We start from the raw sequence: 16,209 nt of genomic DNA on the forward strand, positions 1-16,209 counted from the left end.
TAACATTATCAGCCAGGTGTGATGGCACTCACCTATAATCCTAGCACTTGGGGTTGAGGCAGTAGGACCAGAAGAGCGGGTAATTCTCTGCTACTACATATGGAGTTAAAGGCCTGACAGGGCTACATGAGATCCCCTCTCAGACAAACAAATTCCAGGGAAAAAAGAAAATTGAGTTGTGGCCAAAAGTAAAAGTTAGCACTTAGCAGGTAAACATGCCAAACCTTAAGATCTGAGTTTGATCCTTGAGACTCAGGATGGAAGGGGAAAAACAAACCAAAACAAACCGCACCTCCTGTAAATTGCTTTCTGATGCACAAGTGTGTGCGCTCATGCACCTGCACACACACTCTCTCCCTTTCTAAGTGAAGGTAATAAAATATTTTTAATTATGTGAATGAAATCATAGATCTAAATATAAAAGTTAAGGTCATGAAATGTTTAGGAGAAAATATTTTTTACATCATTAATCAAAGATAGGTTAGGTTACTAAAAGCAAAGGCTTTTCTTCAAGGTTGGGGACATAGCTCAGTGAAAGAGGACTTGCTAGCCTAGGTGAGGCCAACATCCTTGTTTCTAGCTCCAGCACCAGAAAATAAAACCACCCAAATTTAAGAGTTCTTGGGCTGGGAATACAGCTCAGTGACAGAACACTTAACTGGCATGCATGGGGTTGTAAGTTTTAGTCCCCAGCCCCTCAAAATAAATAAATGAATAAATAAAAGTTGAGGGCTTAGGGATATGGCTCAGTGGTAAAGGTTCTTGCTCTGTAGGCATGAGTTTAAGTTCCTAAAGCTGCCTGGTGGTGGTGCTGCACGCACGCCTTTAACCCCAGCACTCAGAGGCAGAGGCAGGGAGTCAGACAGGGATATCTAGTAAAACTGTCTTAGAAACATAAGCCAGAAAGAAGGAAAGAGAGAGAGAGAGGAAGGGAGGGAGGAAGGAAGGAAAAGAAGTAGAGAGGAATAAAGGAAGATATTCAAGTAAACACACAGATCTCTCTCTCTCTTCTCTCTCTCTTCTCTCTCTCTCTCTCTCTCTCTCACACACACACACACACACACACACACACAATGAATTTAAATGTGAATGTTCATAGTGTCCTAATTTGGAGTCATCAAAAGGTGGAGTGACTAACAACAGATGGATAGGTACTCAAATGTGATGTGTTTGTTTAAAGGAGTCTGACAGAGGTACTGGTACATGAAACACAGTAACCCTAAACAACATGAGTCAAGCAAAACATGCTAAAAGAGGGGCTGGTGAGATGGTTCAGCAGTTAAGAGCATTGCCTGCTCTTCCAAAGGTCCTGAGTTCAATTCCCAACAACCACATGGTGGCTCACAACCATCTGTAATGAGGTCTGGTGCCCTCTTCTGGCCTTCAGGCATACATGCAGAAAGGATAGTGTATACTAAATAAATAAATAAATATTTAGCCAGGCGGTGGTGGCGCACGCCTTTAATCCCAGCACTTGGGAGGCAGAGGCAGGCGGATCTCTGTGAGTTCGAGACCAGCCTGGTCTAGAGCTAGTTCCAGGACAGGCTCCAAAACCAACACTGTCTCAAAAAACAAAAACAAAAAAAACGTGCTAAAAGAGTGGGTAGGTGACATGACTCTGCTGAAATCTTGACTGCGATGGTGGCTATTCAGCAGCATAAATGTGTTCAATCTAATTGGAACACATGATAGCTCTTAGGATAGAGGCACCTGCACCCATTCTGGTAAGGCAAGTTTCATCTCCAGGACCCACACGATGGAAGAAGAGAGCAGGTTACTCTAAGTTGTCCTCTGACCTCTGCATGTGTGCTGTGATATATGCACACCCACACACAGACACACACACAATTAATGTAACTTTTAACAAAATGAAGGTTGGGGTCATCTCTCCCAGGCTGGAGAGGTGGCTCAACAGTTAAGAGCACTGGCTGCAGCTGGATGGTGGTAGGTAGTCCATGCCTTTAATCCCAGCACATGGGAGGCGGAGGCAGGCGGATCTCTGTGAGTTTGAGTCCAGCCTGGTCTACAAGTTCCAGGATAGCCAGGGCTGTTACAGCGAGGCCTTGTCTCAAAAAAAAAAAATCAAAACAGCAAAACAAGAGCACTGGCTGGTCTTCTAGCACCCACATGGCAGCTTACAAGTGTCTGTAACTCTAGTTCCAAGAGATCTGACATCCTCACACAGACATACATGTGGGCAAAAATGAAAAAAGATATATTAAAAAATGGGAGTTGGTCTTTTTAAAAAATGATTTATTTTTATTTTATGTACATTGGTGTTTTGCCTGCTTGTATGTCTGTGCGAGAGATCTTGGAATTACAAACAGTTGTGAGTTGCCATGTGGGTGCTGGGAATCGAACCCAGGTCCTCTAGAAGAGCAGTAACCACTGGCCCATCTCTCCAGCTTGTGACTTGGTCTTTAAGAGTATAATTCAGTCTTTACTCCAACTGTAGGAATAAATTAAAATCCTGGAGAGGACTCCCTAGGTAGTGAGGTGTCCATAGGTCACACCAGCCGCGTAGCTTAACCTGGCTCAGAATGGAGTATCACATTTGCTTATGAGTGTCTGTCTTTTCTTCCCTAAAAGTTACAGAAGAATTGCCTTCTCTCCTTAACCAGTTCCAGGATTCTTTGTGACGTTCCGTTTGACAGGCAAGTACATAAAACATCTTATTGAGTTCGGGCCAGCAGCACTTGGCTACTCCCCTTCTTACTGGAGTGTGCTTCTCCTGGAGTCTCTCTGAAATGTTCTTATTTTCATTGATAAGGCTTCAGAAGTTAACATTTTTACTTTAATTTTTAAAATTTCCTTAGCACATATTATACACAATACTGGATTTCTTTATGGTATTTTCATGCCTGTATAAAATGTATTGCTATTATTCAGCCCCAAGTACTTTCTTGTTCCCTTCTACTCTGAGCCTCTTCTTCCCAACTACTCATCCTTCCTTCTGCTTTTCATTTGTCATTTGTGAACCTGTTAGCTTAATTAGGCTTACTTACAGGAAATAAACAATGGGGGTTTATTTACAGGGAGGGACACGGGCCACACCAGTGAGGAAAATACCCCTCCATCTGAGATAAGCCATTAACTGGATAGACTCTAAGGGAGGGGTGGGGCCTCATGAGCTGCACCGCGTATTTAACTGATTTATTCTCAGGGAGGGGCTGCACCGGGGGGGGGGGGGCTCTCCCACTGTCAGCCTTGAACTGTGGATAGATGTTTTTAGAAGAAGAAAGAATTTATTTTCACTTTTTATAATTTTATAAATTTTATGTACCTGTGAGAAAAATTCTACTTTTCAGGTTTGATGCTGCCAAGCTTGTTATGAGGTGGCTGTGCAAGTCTGAGAACCCCAAGATGCAAACAATGGCAGTGACCATCATCTCCATCCTAGCCCTGAAGGTAGGCATGTACCAGAGGCACCGTTTCCCCTTCCTAGGCTTGGGAAAACTTGGCCATTTCACTTGGCTCTCCTGTTTACTTGCAGCTCCTGCCTGAGCAGACTGAACAGCTTCAGGAAGAGCTTATCATGACAGTGAAGGTGAGCTGAGGGGATCGCCACTCCTGCCCCACCATCTGGGGATTGGACCTAGGGCCTTGTGCATGCTAGGCAAATGCTCTACCGCTCAACTATATCCTTGGCCCGTGATACCGTTAAGAAAAAAAGAATTTGATGAATGAAGCATTTATTGTTTTCAAGTGACTTTTTTTTATGTGTGTGAATTTTTTATTTTTTTTTATTATTTATTTATTTATTTTGAAACGGTTTCTCTGTGTAACAGTGCTGGCTGTTCTGGAATTTGCTCTGTAGATCACACTGGCCTTGTATTAATAAAGTTCCGCCTGCCTCTGCTCCTGAGTGCTGGCATTAAATGTGTGTGCCACCACCGACCAGCTTAATGCAGCTTCTAAAATGGTTTTTATTCTGTACTTATTTGAGAAGAAGTTGTATGAAATACAGCTGAGTGTTTTGAGTGAGAAAGACAAAATTGAGGGTTGGATTTGCCTGGATATGAGGCAAATGAATGGCACATTCCTGAATAATAAAAAGTAATGGTCGAGGAGAGTAAAAATATGGTATCTAAATGGTGAGAAGAGGAACTAGCAGTCTGTGGACATATTCACCGAAGAAATGGGATTGTTACCAGATACAGTGGACACTTCTGTGTTTTTTGTTTGTTTGTTTGTTTTGATTTTTTGAGACAGGATTTCTCTAATAGTCCTAGCTTCCTGGGACTCGCTTTGTAGACCAGGCTGGCTTCGAACTCAAAAGTACTCAACCCAGCTATATTCCCAGCTCCTACTTTTAGGGTTCCTCTTCCCTTTCTTATACAAGAGTGGAGTGGTTTAACTCTCTGTCTCTTTGGATTTTAGGAGCTTCTAACAATAATCAGAAAAAAGACAGCCGAGAATTTAAAAGATGTCACCTTCTTGTTTACTCTGAAAGCGCTTTGGAATCTTACAGATGAGTCTCCATCGGCCTGCAAGTACTTTATTGAGAATGAAGGATTGGCAGTCATCATCCAAGTCTTAGAGGTGGGAAGGTGGGATTGAGTTTAGATATAAAGTTCTTTCTTTTGTGGTGTAGTAGTAACCTATGTGTTCTTTTGACAGACGTTTTCCGAGCCTTTGATACAAAGCACAGTACTTGGTCTTTTGGTAAGGTGAATTGTTTGAATTAATTTATATAAAACTAATCCTTAACTACTACTTACCTTGTGTTGGGCACTGCTATAGTCAGTTTAGATGCATAGATTAATTTAATCATATTCTGAGCAAACAGATAATCCTTGTATGTTAGTTACCTGTTGCTGTGAATAACCCACAGCTTAGTGGCTTAAAATAATAGATATCTGGGGCTGGAGAGATGGCTTAGTGATTAAGAATACTGGTTGCTCTCTAGAGGACCTGGGTTTGATTCCCAGCACCCATAAAGCAGCTCATAACCATCTGTAACTCCAGTCCTAGGGGAATCCAATGCCCTCTTCCGGCCCTGTGGGTACTGTGTGCACATGGTACACAGACACACAAAATAAAAGTTAAAAAAAAACAGTAGCTATCTTATTTACTGAAAATGTAGGTGGTGTGTATTGTGCCCATGACTATAATCCCAGCTCCAGGAAAGCTAACAAGTTTGAGGCCAGCCTGAGCTCCATAGGAAGATCCTGACTCAAAAATTAAAGCCAAACAAACAAGAGACTGGGAAACACCTTAGTAGGTAGAGTGCACACCGTGCAAGCATGAAAACCCGAATTTGGATAAAGCTGGATGTGGTGATGCATGACTTAATTCCAGCTTTGGTGGTACAGAGACTGGATGATCTCTGGGGCTCACAGTTGTTCTATCCAAATCTTTGTGCCCCAGGTTCAGTGAGGGATCTTACCTGAAAAAGTAAGCAACAACTGATTGAGGAAGACACCATATGTTGACCTGGCTTCCACACATGTGCACTGCACAGACATAACACACATAAACAAGTATATTTCTCACAACCCAAAAGATCCAGCTTCTGGATTGCAAGCAGGGTTCAAAGAACAACTCCATAGTATAGTGAAACTAGATATTTATTCACTTAATGTTTTTTTGTTTGTTTGTTTTTGTTTTTGTTTTTTTTTGAGGCAGGGTTTCTCTATGTAACCACCCTGGCTGTCCTGGAATTCACTCTATACACCAAGCTGGTTTTGAACTCACAAGAGATCCAACCTTCCTCTGCCTCCTGAGTTCTGGGATTAAAGGTGTGCACCACCACAAGAAGGATCAGGCATACATTTTGTTGTTGATGGTAGCACTCTATTTTCTCATGGTGGATTCTGCCAGTTTCTGTCACCTTATACCATATTGAATTCTGCCAGTTTCTGCTAGCTCTCTTTGTTTTACACAGTTTATAAAGACCCACAAAGTGTTACAGGCATTACACCTAAAGGTCATATACCATTTCTTATGTAAATGATAAGAAACAGTTCCTTCTCAACAGTTCTAAGCAATAAATCCAGATTAATTGTCACATAGCAAAAAGAGAGCATTTTCTTTCAATTAGCTCCCTAATTAGTGGGCTGCAAGAAGAGGCATCTTTCTATTACTTCATCTCTAGACGCGTCTTATGAAACTAAACCACCAAGGAGGCTAAAAGAAATAAGGAAATTGTGTGCTATATCCTATACTTCTAAGTGCAAAAACATTTTAAAACTCTCTGTGGTTAGTGTTCATAAAAGCTGGGGGAGAGGGGGGGAGGAAGGGAGGAAGGGAGGGAGGGAGGGGGAGGGGCATTCTCCAAAGCACAGTGACATTCAAAGGCATTTTAAATCTTAAAGTATATTTTTCTGTCTGGCATGTAACCCTTAAATTTGTGACTCTTTCTTGGGACTTTGAAGTTAGTCTATTTTTTGTAGCATTGTTGAAATAGGGAAACTTAACCTGTGGTGAGTGTTAAACAAAGGCCCATAAAAGTGGGGTCAGGAATCCTTCCAAAGAGTTAATTACCATCCCTGCCGCCTCCGCTGCAGCTAGGTTACTTTGCACTATTACCTTGGCTCAACAAATCACACAGCTGACTACATGTCCTTGTAAATAAATAAGATTGTGTTTTTCTGTGAATAGTTTATCTTGGAATCCATTAGCAGGACACCTGGTCTTATCAAAAAGTTACTTTAAAGTTTTCTATCAGTTGATAACGTATGGCAATCTTAGCAGCTGGGGAAATTACAGCTGTCTTTTGAAACTGGGCTCAAAGACAGCTCTTAACGGAAACTTATAACCTTTGACTTGGGCAGCATCTCTTTGTATTTATTTTATTCATTGAAACTCTGTATAGGCTAATAATAGAACTGGTCAGTGCAGCTAAGGTGGAGCCACCTTCTTGACAATTCACAGATAAAAATGCCCAGTAGATCAGGATGTAGACTTATGAGATAATAACACATTATATACAGGCTATGGGGAATTCCCATAGTTGCTAGGGAAAGGAAGCAATTAGCACACTTAAAATTACAGGCAGAAACAACAGATATTCTGAAGTCTATTTTCTTGCAAGCCTTGCAAATTCGAGTTTTCCTCCAACAGAAGTTAAACCTGGTGGGTTGACTTCTTGAATATCAGTGTTCATATCTGTAATGAATGAAAAAGCTCTCAGCATATACTTCTTCCCATAAGAATCAGCGAGCCCATAGTTTGAGGTCAGCTCATGTCTGCAGTTCTGCTGGTCTTGAGGGGGAGATTTCTATGGCTGCAGGCTGAATGATCTAGGATGATCTGACTCGAGTCAGAGTTTGCTATGGGACGGTGATCTTGTATCCTGTAAAGATTTGTCATTTGAATTGCTTTAATAAAACATTGATTGGCCAGTAGCCAGGCAGGAAGTATAGGTAGGGCGGCAAGAACAGGAGAATTCTGGGAAGAGGAAAGACACAATCTGCAGTCATCACCCAGAAACATAGGAAGCAAGATGAGAACACCTCACTGATAAAAGGTACCAAGCTACGTGACTGACACAGACACGAACTGTGGGTTAATGTAGGATGTAAGAGTTAGTAAGAAGCCTGAGATAATAGGCCAATCAGTTTATGATTAATGTAAGCCTCTGTGTATTTCTTTGAGACTGAACGGTAGTGGGACCGGGCGGGACAGAAACCACTGTTAACATGAATTGGCACTAGTGGTCAGTTCAATCTTTGTCTCACAGCAATTTTAGAGTTACAGCGGAGACTAAAGTCCCCATTTACCAGACCTTTCCTAGCTCTGCCTATATCCTGTTTACTAATATCAGCCAAAGTCAAGCTGAGATTAAGGGCAGTGGGCATCCTTTCATGGGAGGAATAGCAGAGTCCCATTGCTAAGGAATATTAGGAGAGAATTATTTCAAGAATAAGCAAGATTGTGGGTTCTAATTGCACTCTGTCCCTAGTGTCAGGTAGGACCCATTTGTCTCGTCTAGTTGGTAAGAGGTAGGATGAAAACCCAAATTCAGGCAGCCAGGGTCTAGACCCTCTAATAAGAACCTCTTACCTGTAATTCCAGATTGTCAAGGCAGTCAAAAATTTCAGACTTCTGCCGGGCAGTGGTGGCGCATGCCTTTAATCCCAGCACTCGGGAGGCAGAGGCAGGCGGATCTCTGTGAGTTCGAGACCAGCCTGGTCTACAAGAGCTAGTTCCAGGACAGGCTCCAAAACCACAGAGAAACCCTGCTCAAAAAACCAAAAAAAAAAAAAAATTCAGACTTCTAAATTCATATGTCTGTATTGTCTCTTGACCAGGAAATCCCACAATTTAGAAAGTTGTTTCCAGAAGAGCTGGAATTTGAAGAAAAGGTGAAAAAGAGAAAAACAGTAGAAAATAGTCCGACAAAGTTGAATGGAAGTGTTGTATATCTTAGATATCTTAGATGAAAAACATCTCATCTGCCAATATTATAACAGATATGATTTTAGTCCTTCTGGAAGCCTGGTAGACTGCTAAAGACTCATGAGGACTTTTCTCAGAGTTATGCTAATGGTAACTTGTGTTTCTGCTGGGACTAATGTTGGATAAGCTTCACACGGAAGTCATGTTATCAACAAGGGGTTTAGCTGGTTAAAGAAGGATTGACTAGTCTGAATCTTAAAACCAGGGCAGTTGCTTTACAGTTGTGATTCCTTTGGACATCCTAGTGTCTGGACCTGAGGACTGCAGAAACTAAAGTGCTGATTTAACGATCTACTCTATGAAACAGTGAGGCTTCCGGGGCTTGTCTCCATACAAGCCTCTCCCTCCAGCATGAGCAGGTCCTTTACTTCTTTCTAACCAATAGTGTGGCATCTTTGACAGGATGTTAACTTTGCAAAAGTAACATACACATACAAAGCTTCCACTGCCTCAATGCCAGTGAGTGCGTGGTTGGAAAAGAGGGACATCCACGTTCCAAAGAACTTCAGATACCCTGTAAGAGTTGCATAAGACACTGAAGTAAGTCTTAGTTCTGCAGCCACGGAAATGAATTCTCAGTAAGGCTGGATGAAGTTGTGACCATGCGAGACCTCACTGTCATGTCTCATGCCTCGTGGCAGCTGTGAAATAATAAATGCTTGTTATTTTAAGCCAGTAAGTTTGTGGTAATTTATTACACAGCATAGAAAAAGAACGCAATGTGTTTAAAACAACAGGACAGTTTTCATTTTTAAATTGATAGATAATGTAAGCATTTGTGTTAGACCTAGATTACTTCAGGCAGTCACTGGCAATGCTGACAAGTTAGTCTTGCTGAAGGTCAAATTTCTTTGCAGGATTTAACATTAACTGAGATAAAGCTGTTTTTATTTCTCTCATACTGTGCCCAGCACTTAGTAGGTGCTTTATTCTGTTTGCTATTAAAGATCATGTCCTTCATGAAGGGGTGAGACTTGGGTCATAAGCCAAGTTCAGAGGGAGGGGGCTGGTCTAATTCTGAGACCGTGTCTAAAGGGAGCAGTAGGGAAGGTGCTGGTTCCTGGTCCTTCCTCAATTCCTGCCCTGCTGTGTTTTGCTACCCTGTAGAACAACGTAGCTGAAGTCAGAGAGCTCTCTCCCAAGCTGATGACAGAAGATGTTTTGAAACATATCACCAGTCTGCTCCAGAGCACCAACATAGAAGTGAGCTACTTTGCTGCGGGCGTGATAGCCCATCTGACATGTGACAGACAGCACTGGCTATCCCGTGACCTACAGAGGAGTCATCTTCTCCAGCACTTGGTACAAAATCCAGAGTAATTTCTTCCTCAGACAATTTATTTTCCTTGAGTTTTAGAAAGATTATATGTCTACTGAGATTTACCACTCATCTCATTAAATGTGTGGGCTACTATACCTAGCTTTAATAATAGTTCCAGAGTTTTGTGTGGCTTTGGAGTTATTTTAGAGTTCTACAGCATTTAGATGTCCTCTCTCTTTAGTATTGTTTCTGCCGATAATTGTTCATCAGGTTGTCTGTCAAGTTAGCAGAGGTATCTAGGTCAATCACTTAATCCAAGATCTTACTCTGTAGCCCAGGAAGACCTGGAGCTTTTGACATTCCTCTTTCCCTATGCTTCACAGTAGTGGGACTGCAGTCAATGGCCTAGCCCAGTCAACTTTCTGTTTTCAATCCCACCTCTAGTTCATTTCAGAAAGTACCTGGTATGCCAGCGTTTTTTCCCTCAGAAGTTCCATTCTTTTTGTTTGTTTCTTTGTTTTTGTTTTTCATGACAGGGTTCCTCTATGTAGCCCTGGCTGTCCTAGAGTTCACTCTAGTCTAGGATGGTCTTGAATTCAGAGATCTGCCTGCTTCTTGAGTGCTGGGATTAAAGACATGTACCACCACCGCCTGTCTATTCGTGTTTGTTTGTTTGTTTGTTTGAAATAAGGTTTCTCAGTGGCTTTGATGCCTGTCCTGAAACTACCTCTTGTAGACCAGGCTGTCCTTGAATTCATAGAGATCTACCTGCCTCTGCCTCCCAAGTGCTGGGATTAAAGGCGTGCGCCACCACCACCCAGCTCGTATTTTTAACGTTATCCAATGCTGCATCTGTTAAATCAATAATTTCTCAATCTACTCTGTTTTCTGTTTGCTTCTGTTTTAAATCCTGTGGACATTTGTTTTGGCGGTCTCTTCTTGCTTTATAACTTCTTGTGAATGCTTGGAGAAATATAGTGGCTCTATGTTCATCTTTTGCAAGAAGAAAGGATGGATCTTTTGTTTTAAGAACAACAGATTTACCATTCCGTTAAATAAGAATTAAGGAAAGTGTGTAGGGAAAGCCATATTCAGTCCACTCTCTTTAAAAAGAGGTCTTTGGTTTGTTTGAAAAAAAAATTTTTTACACCTTTAACTTTTATATATACGGATATTTTGTCTGCATGTATATGTCTCTGCACCATGTGTGCAGTGCCTGTGAAGGGTAAAGAAGAACATCATATTCCTTAGAACTGGAGTTAGACTGTTGTGAGCTACTATTTGGGTGCTCGGCATTGAACACAGGTCCTAAGCAAGAACAATCAATGGTCATTTCTTCAGCCCTGCTTTTTTAATTTTATGTGCACGAATGTTTGCCTGTTGGTCTGTGTGCCATGCCTTTGGAGGCCAAAAGAGGGAGATCCCCTGGAACTGGAGTTTTAGATGATTGTGAGCCACCATGCGGTTCTGGATTCAAAAGCAACTAGTGCTTAACTGCTGAGTCCTTTAGTCATGTCCTCATCCTTCTCAGAATACTAGGCACTGATTGACACAAGGCTTCACAACAAGCTAAGCTAGCAAAACACTCACCATTGAGCTGTTTTGCTTTGTTTTTCGAGACAGGGTTTCTTTGTCTTGGAACTCGCTATATAGACCAGGCTGAATTCACAGAGATCCAACTGCCTTTGCCTCCTGAGTGCTGGGAATAAAGGCATCTGCCCGGCACTACTGAGATCTTACACCCCAGCCTACCACTGCAGTTTTTTCCACAAGTTGTTCATAAATTAGGTATATCTAAAGTTTTCTAAATCAGCCTCATAATTTAAATCATTATTGTTTGAAATATGTCTAAATAGGCTGGGCCGTGGTGGCGCACGCCTTTAATCCCAGCACTCAGGAGGCAGAGGCAGGTGAATCCCTGTGAGTTCGAGGCCAGCCTGATCTACAAGAGCTAGTTCCAGGACAGCTAGGACTGTTACACAGGGAAACCCTGTCTCGAAAAACAAAAACAAAAAAAAAAAAAAAGAAAGAAAGAAAGAGAAAATGTCTATATGAACTAGCCTATTGTGATGATTTGTAAGTTGTAGAATTCAACAGTAGCACAATACTCTGTTTCTCCTTCTCTCCTGAGTGCAGCGTGTAACCCTCCAGAATTGGCCAAGTTCACAGTGTAAGATGTCAGCATTGGTGACTTACAGGTAAGTCTTACAGCAGTCAGCCTTGCCTTCCGTGTCCTCTCCTCTGCAGTGATAAAGTGTTAGGTCAAGTAGCCTCCTGTAAATTCTAAGGAAAGCTTTAAGACTTAAGTTTTCCTTATGAAAAGAGGCTACCAGCATGTGCTCATTCATTTTCAATGAGACAGTGAATATGTGCTGTCACATGAAATACTGTTTCTTAAATAAAGCCACCCCCCAGTATAGACTGCATAATTTACCTGTCTCCATGCAGAACAGACTTTAGGGGAAATACCGAAAACTTTTATATCCTAGCTTTCTGAATTGACACCTTTGTGTTTTTGCAGATCTTTCAAAGCATTTTCTCCACTCCTTGGCAACTTCTCTCAGCCAGAAGTTCAGCACTGGGCACTATGGGCCATGCATCATGTCTGCAGTAGAAACCGTATGTATTCAATGTGCATTCAGAGCAAGTGTTTTCCAGCTAATATCCGAGCAATGGATGAGTTTAAAATTGATTTTAATAAGATGTTCTTCACCACAAACAAACAAACAAAAATGTAAAGCTGGGCAGTTGTGGTGCATTTAATCTGGGAGGCAGAGAAGGTGAGTTTCTGAATTTGAGGCCAGCCTGGTCTACACAGTGAGTTCCAGGACAGATACACAGAGAAACCCTGTCTCGAAAAGCCAAAAAAAGTTTATGGTTGGGGTCACCACAACATGAGGAACTGTATTAAAGGGCCATAGCATTAGGAAGATTGAGAATCACTGGAGAGATGGCTCAGTGGTTACGAATACTTAGTTCGGTTCCTGGCACTCACCTTTGGGTGACACAACACCTGATTCCATCTTTATTCCTTCTTTATTTTTTAACCAATGACCTTCCTCCATCATTTCCCCTTTTTCTGTTTAAACAAAAAAAGGGAAGGCTTTAACTTTAACATAGCAAAATTACATATAACAGTTATCAAGTAAGAATTACAGTTCCAATATTTATATCTACATTATCTTTTATCATAACAAAGGAAAACAACTATAACTATCTATCTATTCTTCAACTGCATCAAAGACTCCAGAAGGATATAATATTACCTAAGTAAACAAGAAATAAGCAACTTTCAAAACTCTAGAAATGACTTACATGTACACATTAATTTTTTAAATGAAACCTAAAATTATTAAAGGAAATACAAAAGATAAGGGGAAAGTGAAAATGTCTTTCTGGTTTTTAAGAAGCTGCAGAATTCTAAACACAGACATCCTGCTCCTACTCACAGGTTAGGACCATGAGCTGTGCTGCTCTTCTTCCCTTTTTGTCTTCGGGTGCTGAGGGTTGGCTTCTGCGGCCTTGCACACATGAGGCACTACACACCACTGGCGTCATTCTGTGCCTGCAGTTCTACAGTGTGCTTTTCCGTAGTCACTTATCACTAATACTCCATTGTGTGTCTGAGATAGTCTCTCTTGGTAGCCCTGTGTGTCCTGGGACTTGCTTGTACAAAAGGTGTGTGTTACCATGCCTGGGTGTATGTTAGTTTCATGTGTTGGGTATTTTGTCTGCATGTGTGATTCTGTACTCCATATATATGCAGTGCCTATAGAGGCTGGAAGAAGGCATCAGTTCCTCTGGAACTGGAAGAGCAGTAAGTGCTCTTAGCTGTTGAGCCGCCTCTCCAGTCCCAAGAGCTTCTTTCCCTTTTTATTCTGGCTCCAGGATCATTCCTTTGCTCTATTCATTCAGCTAAACATTTAGAATCTTTATTTGCAACTGTGTACCTGAGAGTGTATGTATGTGTACATATGATATGGGATTCCCTTCTTTCTGTATGCTAGGAATATGTTTTGTTACCATTGGTTATTAAAGAAGCTGTTTTGGCCAATGGCTTAGTAAAGCTGAGCGGGAAATCCGAACAGAAATAGAGAAAGTAGGCAGAGTCGAGGAGATGTCAAGTAACACCAGCTGCCAGTCAGAATCTTATCAGTAGGCCACAGCCTCATGGTGATACACAGATTAATAGAAATGGCTTAATTTAAGATGTAAGAGTTAGTTAATAAGAAGCCTGAGCTAATAGGCCGAACAGTGTTGTAATTAATAGTTTCTGTGTGGTTATTTGGGTCTGAGCAGCCGGGAAATGAACAAGCAGTCTGTCTACATACATACATTGCTTTTAGGAACCTATGGAGGCTAGAAAAGAACATGTTGGAATCCCTGAAACTAGAATTACAGGTGGTTGTGAACTGCCATGTGGGTGCTAGGGATTGCATAGACTGACAGGATCACTCCATGGAAGGCTAAGGGGAAGGACTTTTTTATTGTAGATATGAGAAAGAGAAGTCAGAAGCATCTAAAAGAGTCCACAGCGGGGAATAGACTGAACATGGCCAACAGACCTGGATATGGCCAGGGCTATCTGCCAGAGAGGGGAAAATAGCAGAGGTTAGAGAGTAGAGAAAACAGAGAAGTGGGGAGAGAGAGAGAGAACCCATGAACATGCAAACATTGAATAACAAGGCTATAAGGAGAATGGGCATCTCTGGGGAGGGAAGCTCATGAGCTGGAGGGAATTTATGATAGGGGAGAGGATGAGAAGGGCAGGATTTTGAAATATGTTATAGTTACTTTCTGCCAAAGGTGAGAGAAATGATCCTTTTAATAGATGGGAACCAGTTTCACAAGTTCCTGAGAAATGCTGACTTTTATCTGACCACCATACATCCTGTAGTTCAGGATGAGCTCATTGGACTGCCTTTTGGAGTCTGGGGAATTGGAGTTTTGTTTGGTGCTACCAGGAGGAGCCAGCAAAAGAACTGAGCACTGTTAAAACTGCTGAGCCATTTCTCCAGCTCTGGTGTGCTAAATCTAAAGGTGTTTGAAGCATAGAGTTGTCTAAAAAAATGCACTACAATGACCATCTGTGGTTTCGCCATGCTAATTACTCTGGAATTGACTCCTTTTTACCTGATAATTCCTGAGCCACAAAGACTTCAACCTTTCCACTGTGAATGTCGTGAATTGGGAACGTTTAAAATGCATGCTGTCCAGAGGGCTTTTGTTTTTCTTCTAGCTGGCAAATACTGCAAACTGCTGGCCGAAGGAGGAGGACTGCAGCTCGTGTGTGATATCCAAGAGCACGGTCAGGCCAATGCCCAGGTGAAGCAGATGGCGGCCTCCATCCTGGAGGACTTCCGGATGCACTTCACAAGCTACCAGAGACTCCCCACAGCTCCAGTGCCCTCTTTGACCTAGGAGCCTTTGAGGGGTGCTGCTTTAGGACAGAGCTTCTGCCTTTGGGTAACAGAGTTTTAAAACCAGCTGTTGGCGTTTGTCAGTTGTCGGCATTTATCTATTGACTATCTTGGTGTTTTTTTTTTTTTTTCTGCTACAAAAAAGGCTTGGTCCTACTCCTGCAGAACAGGAACAAAGACCTCAGAGAGACTTGGTATTGGCCCAGACTTAAGATCTTACTATGCATGCAAATTTGTGTGTGTCCATGTACACATTTGGGCGAATGCTTAAAGAGGCCAGAAGAGGGTATTGGATTTGGAACTGGATGTAGGTAGTTTTCCCATTCCGTAGCCACTCTCAAACACTGTAGATTATATTAATTACAGATGCTTGGTCAATAGCTCAGGCTTATTACTAACTAGCTCTTATATTTTAAGTTAACTCATAATCTATATTTATGCTCTTCCATGTGTTGGTACCTTTATTAGCATGGCATGTTCATCTCCTGTTCCCTGTGTCTGCTGATGACTCCAGATTATACCCTTGTTCTTTATTAACCAGTGAGAGTAATACATATTCAGTGTACGGAAGGATTATTCTGCAGCAGATGGAGTTATAGGCAGTTGTCAGCTGGGAGCTGAGAACCGAGCTTGGCTCCTTTGTAAGAGTGGCAAGCACTTTTACCCTTACCCGCTGAGTCATCTTTCTGGCCTCTGGCCAAGACTTAACTGGAGTAGTACCATAAGCCCTCTTTGAGCGTCAATTCAGGAAGAAACTCATTCTTAGCAATTCTAAGCCACATTCTAAACTATAACCCCAGCCCTGAGACAGAAGATATAGAAGGATCTCAAGTTCAAACTAATCTTGCCTACATACCACCTTGCTTCTATTGTCCACTGTCTCAGATAAGCAGAATTTATGATCATGTCAATAAACTGCACACTCTACTCACATTGCTGTGTGTTCACCAAAAAAAGGTTTAGTTTCTGAGCCTGGGTTCTAGTACCTAGGAACATTGTGTTCCTCTGCTAGTGGGAAGGTGTGCAAGGTGTGTTGTCCAGCTCCCTACCAGGCACCCCTTCAAGTTTGGTTTCTTTTCCAGTAGTCTAGATCAGGAAGATGGTGAGGGTGGGCTGATGTTAAGG

At 41.9% G+C, this 16,209-nt stretch overlaps 1 protein-coding gene across 1 annotated transcript in view; it reads left to right on the forward strand.

Annotated features, from left to right (window-relative positions):
- The window catches only part of Zyg11a (zyg-11 family member A, cell cycle regulator), a 32,782-nt gene extending 16,904 nt beyond the window's left edge, over window positions 1–15,878 (forward strand). Inside the window, exons 6-14 of the mRNA XM_041652049.1 lie at window positions 2,590–2,654; window positions 3,309–3,408; window positions 3,494–3,547; window positions 4,381–4,542; window positions 4,621–4,665; window positions 9,511–9,705; window positions 11,801–11,862; window positions 12,186–12,283; window positions 14,904–15,878. Coding sequence (XP_041507983.1) covers window positions 2,590–2,654; window positions 3,309–3,408; window positions 3,494–3,547; window positions 4,381–4,542; window positions 4,621–4,665; window positions 9,511–9,705; window positions 11,801–11,862; window positions 12,186–12,283; window positions 14,904–15,085 — 963 coding nt within the window. The 3' untranslated portion in view covers window positions 15,086–15,878. The remainder of the gene's footprint in view (window positions 1–2,589; window positions 2,655–3,308; window positions 3,409–3,493; window positions 3,548–4,380; window positions 4,543–4,620; window positions 4,666–9,510; window positions 9,706–11,800; window positions 11,863–12,185; window positions 12,284–14,903) is intronic.
- The last annotated feature ends 331 nt before the right edge of the window (window positions 15,879–16,209 follow it).

This window comes from Microtus oregoni, unplaced genomic scaffold, assembly GCF_018167655.1.
Source record: "Microtus oregoni isolate MIOR12 unplaced genomic scaffold, Mior012 000005F_ref0000423, whole genome shotgun sequence".
Classification (NCBI taxonomy): Eukaryota; Metazoa; Chordata; class Mammalia; order Rodentia; family Cricetidae; genus Microtus; species Microtus oregoni.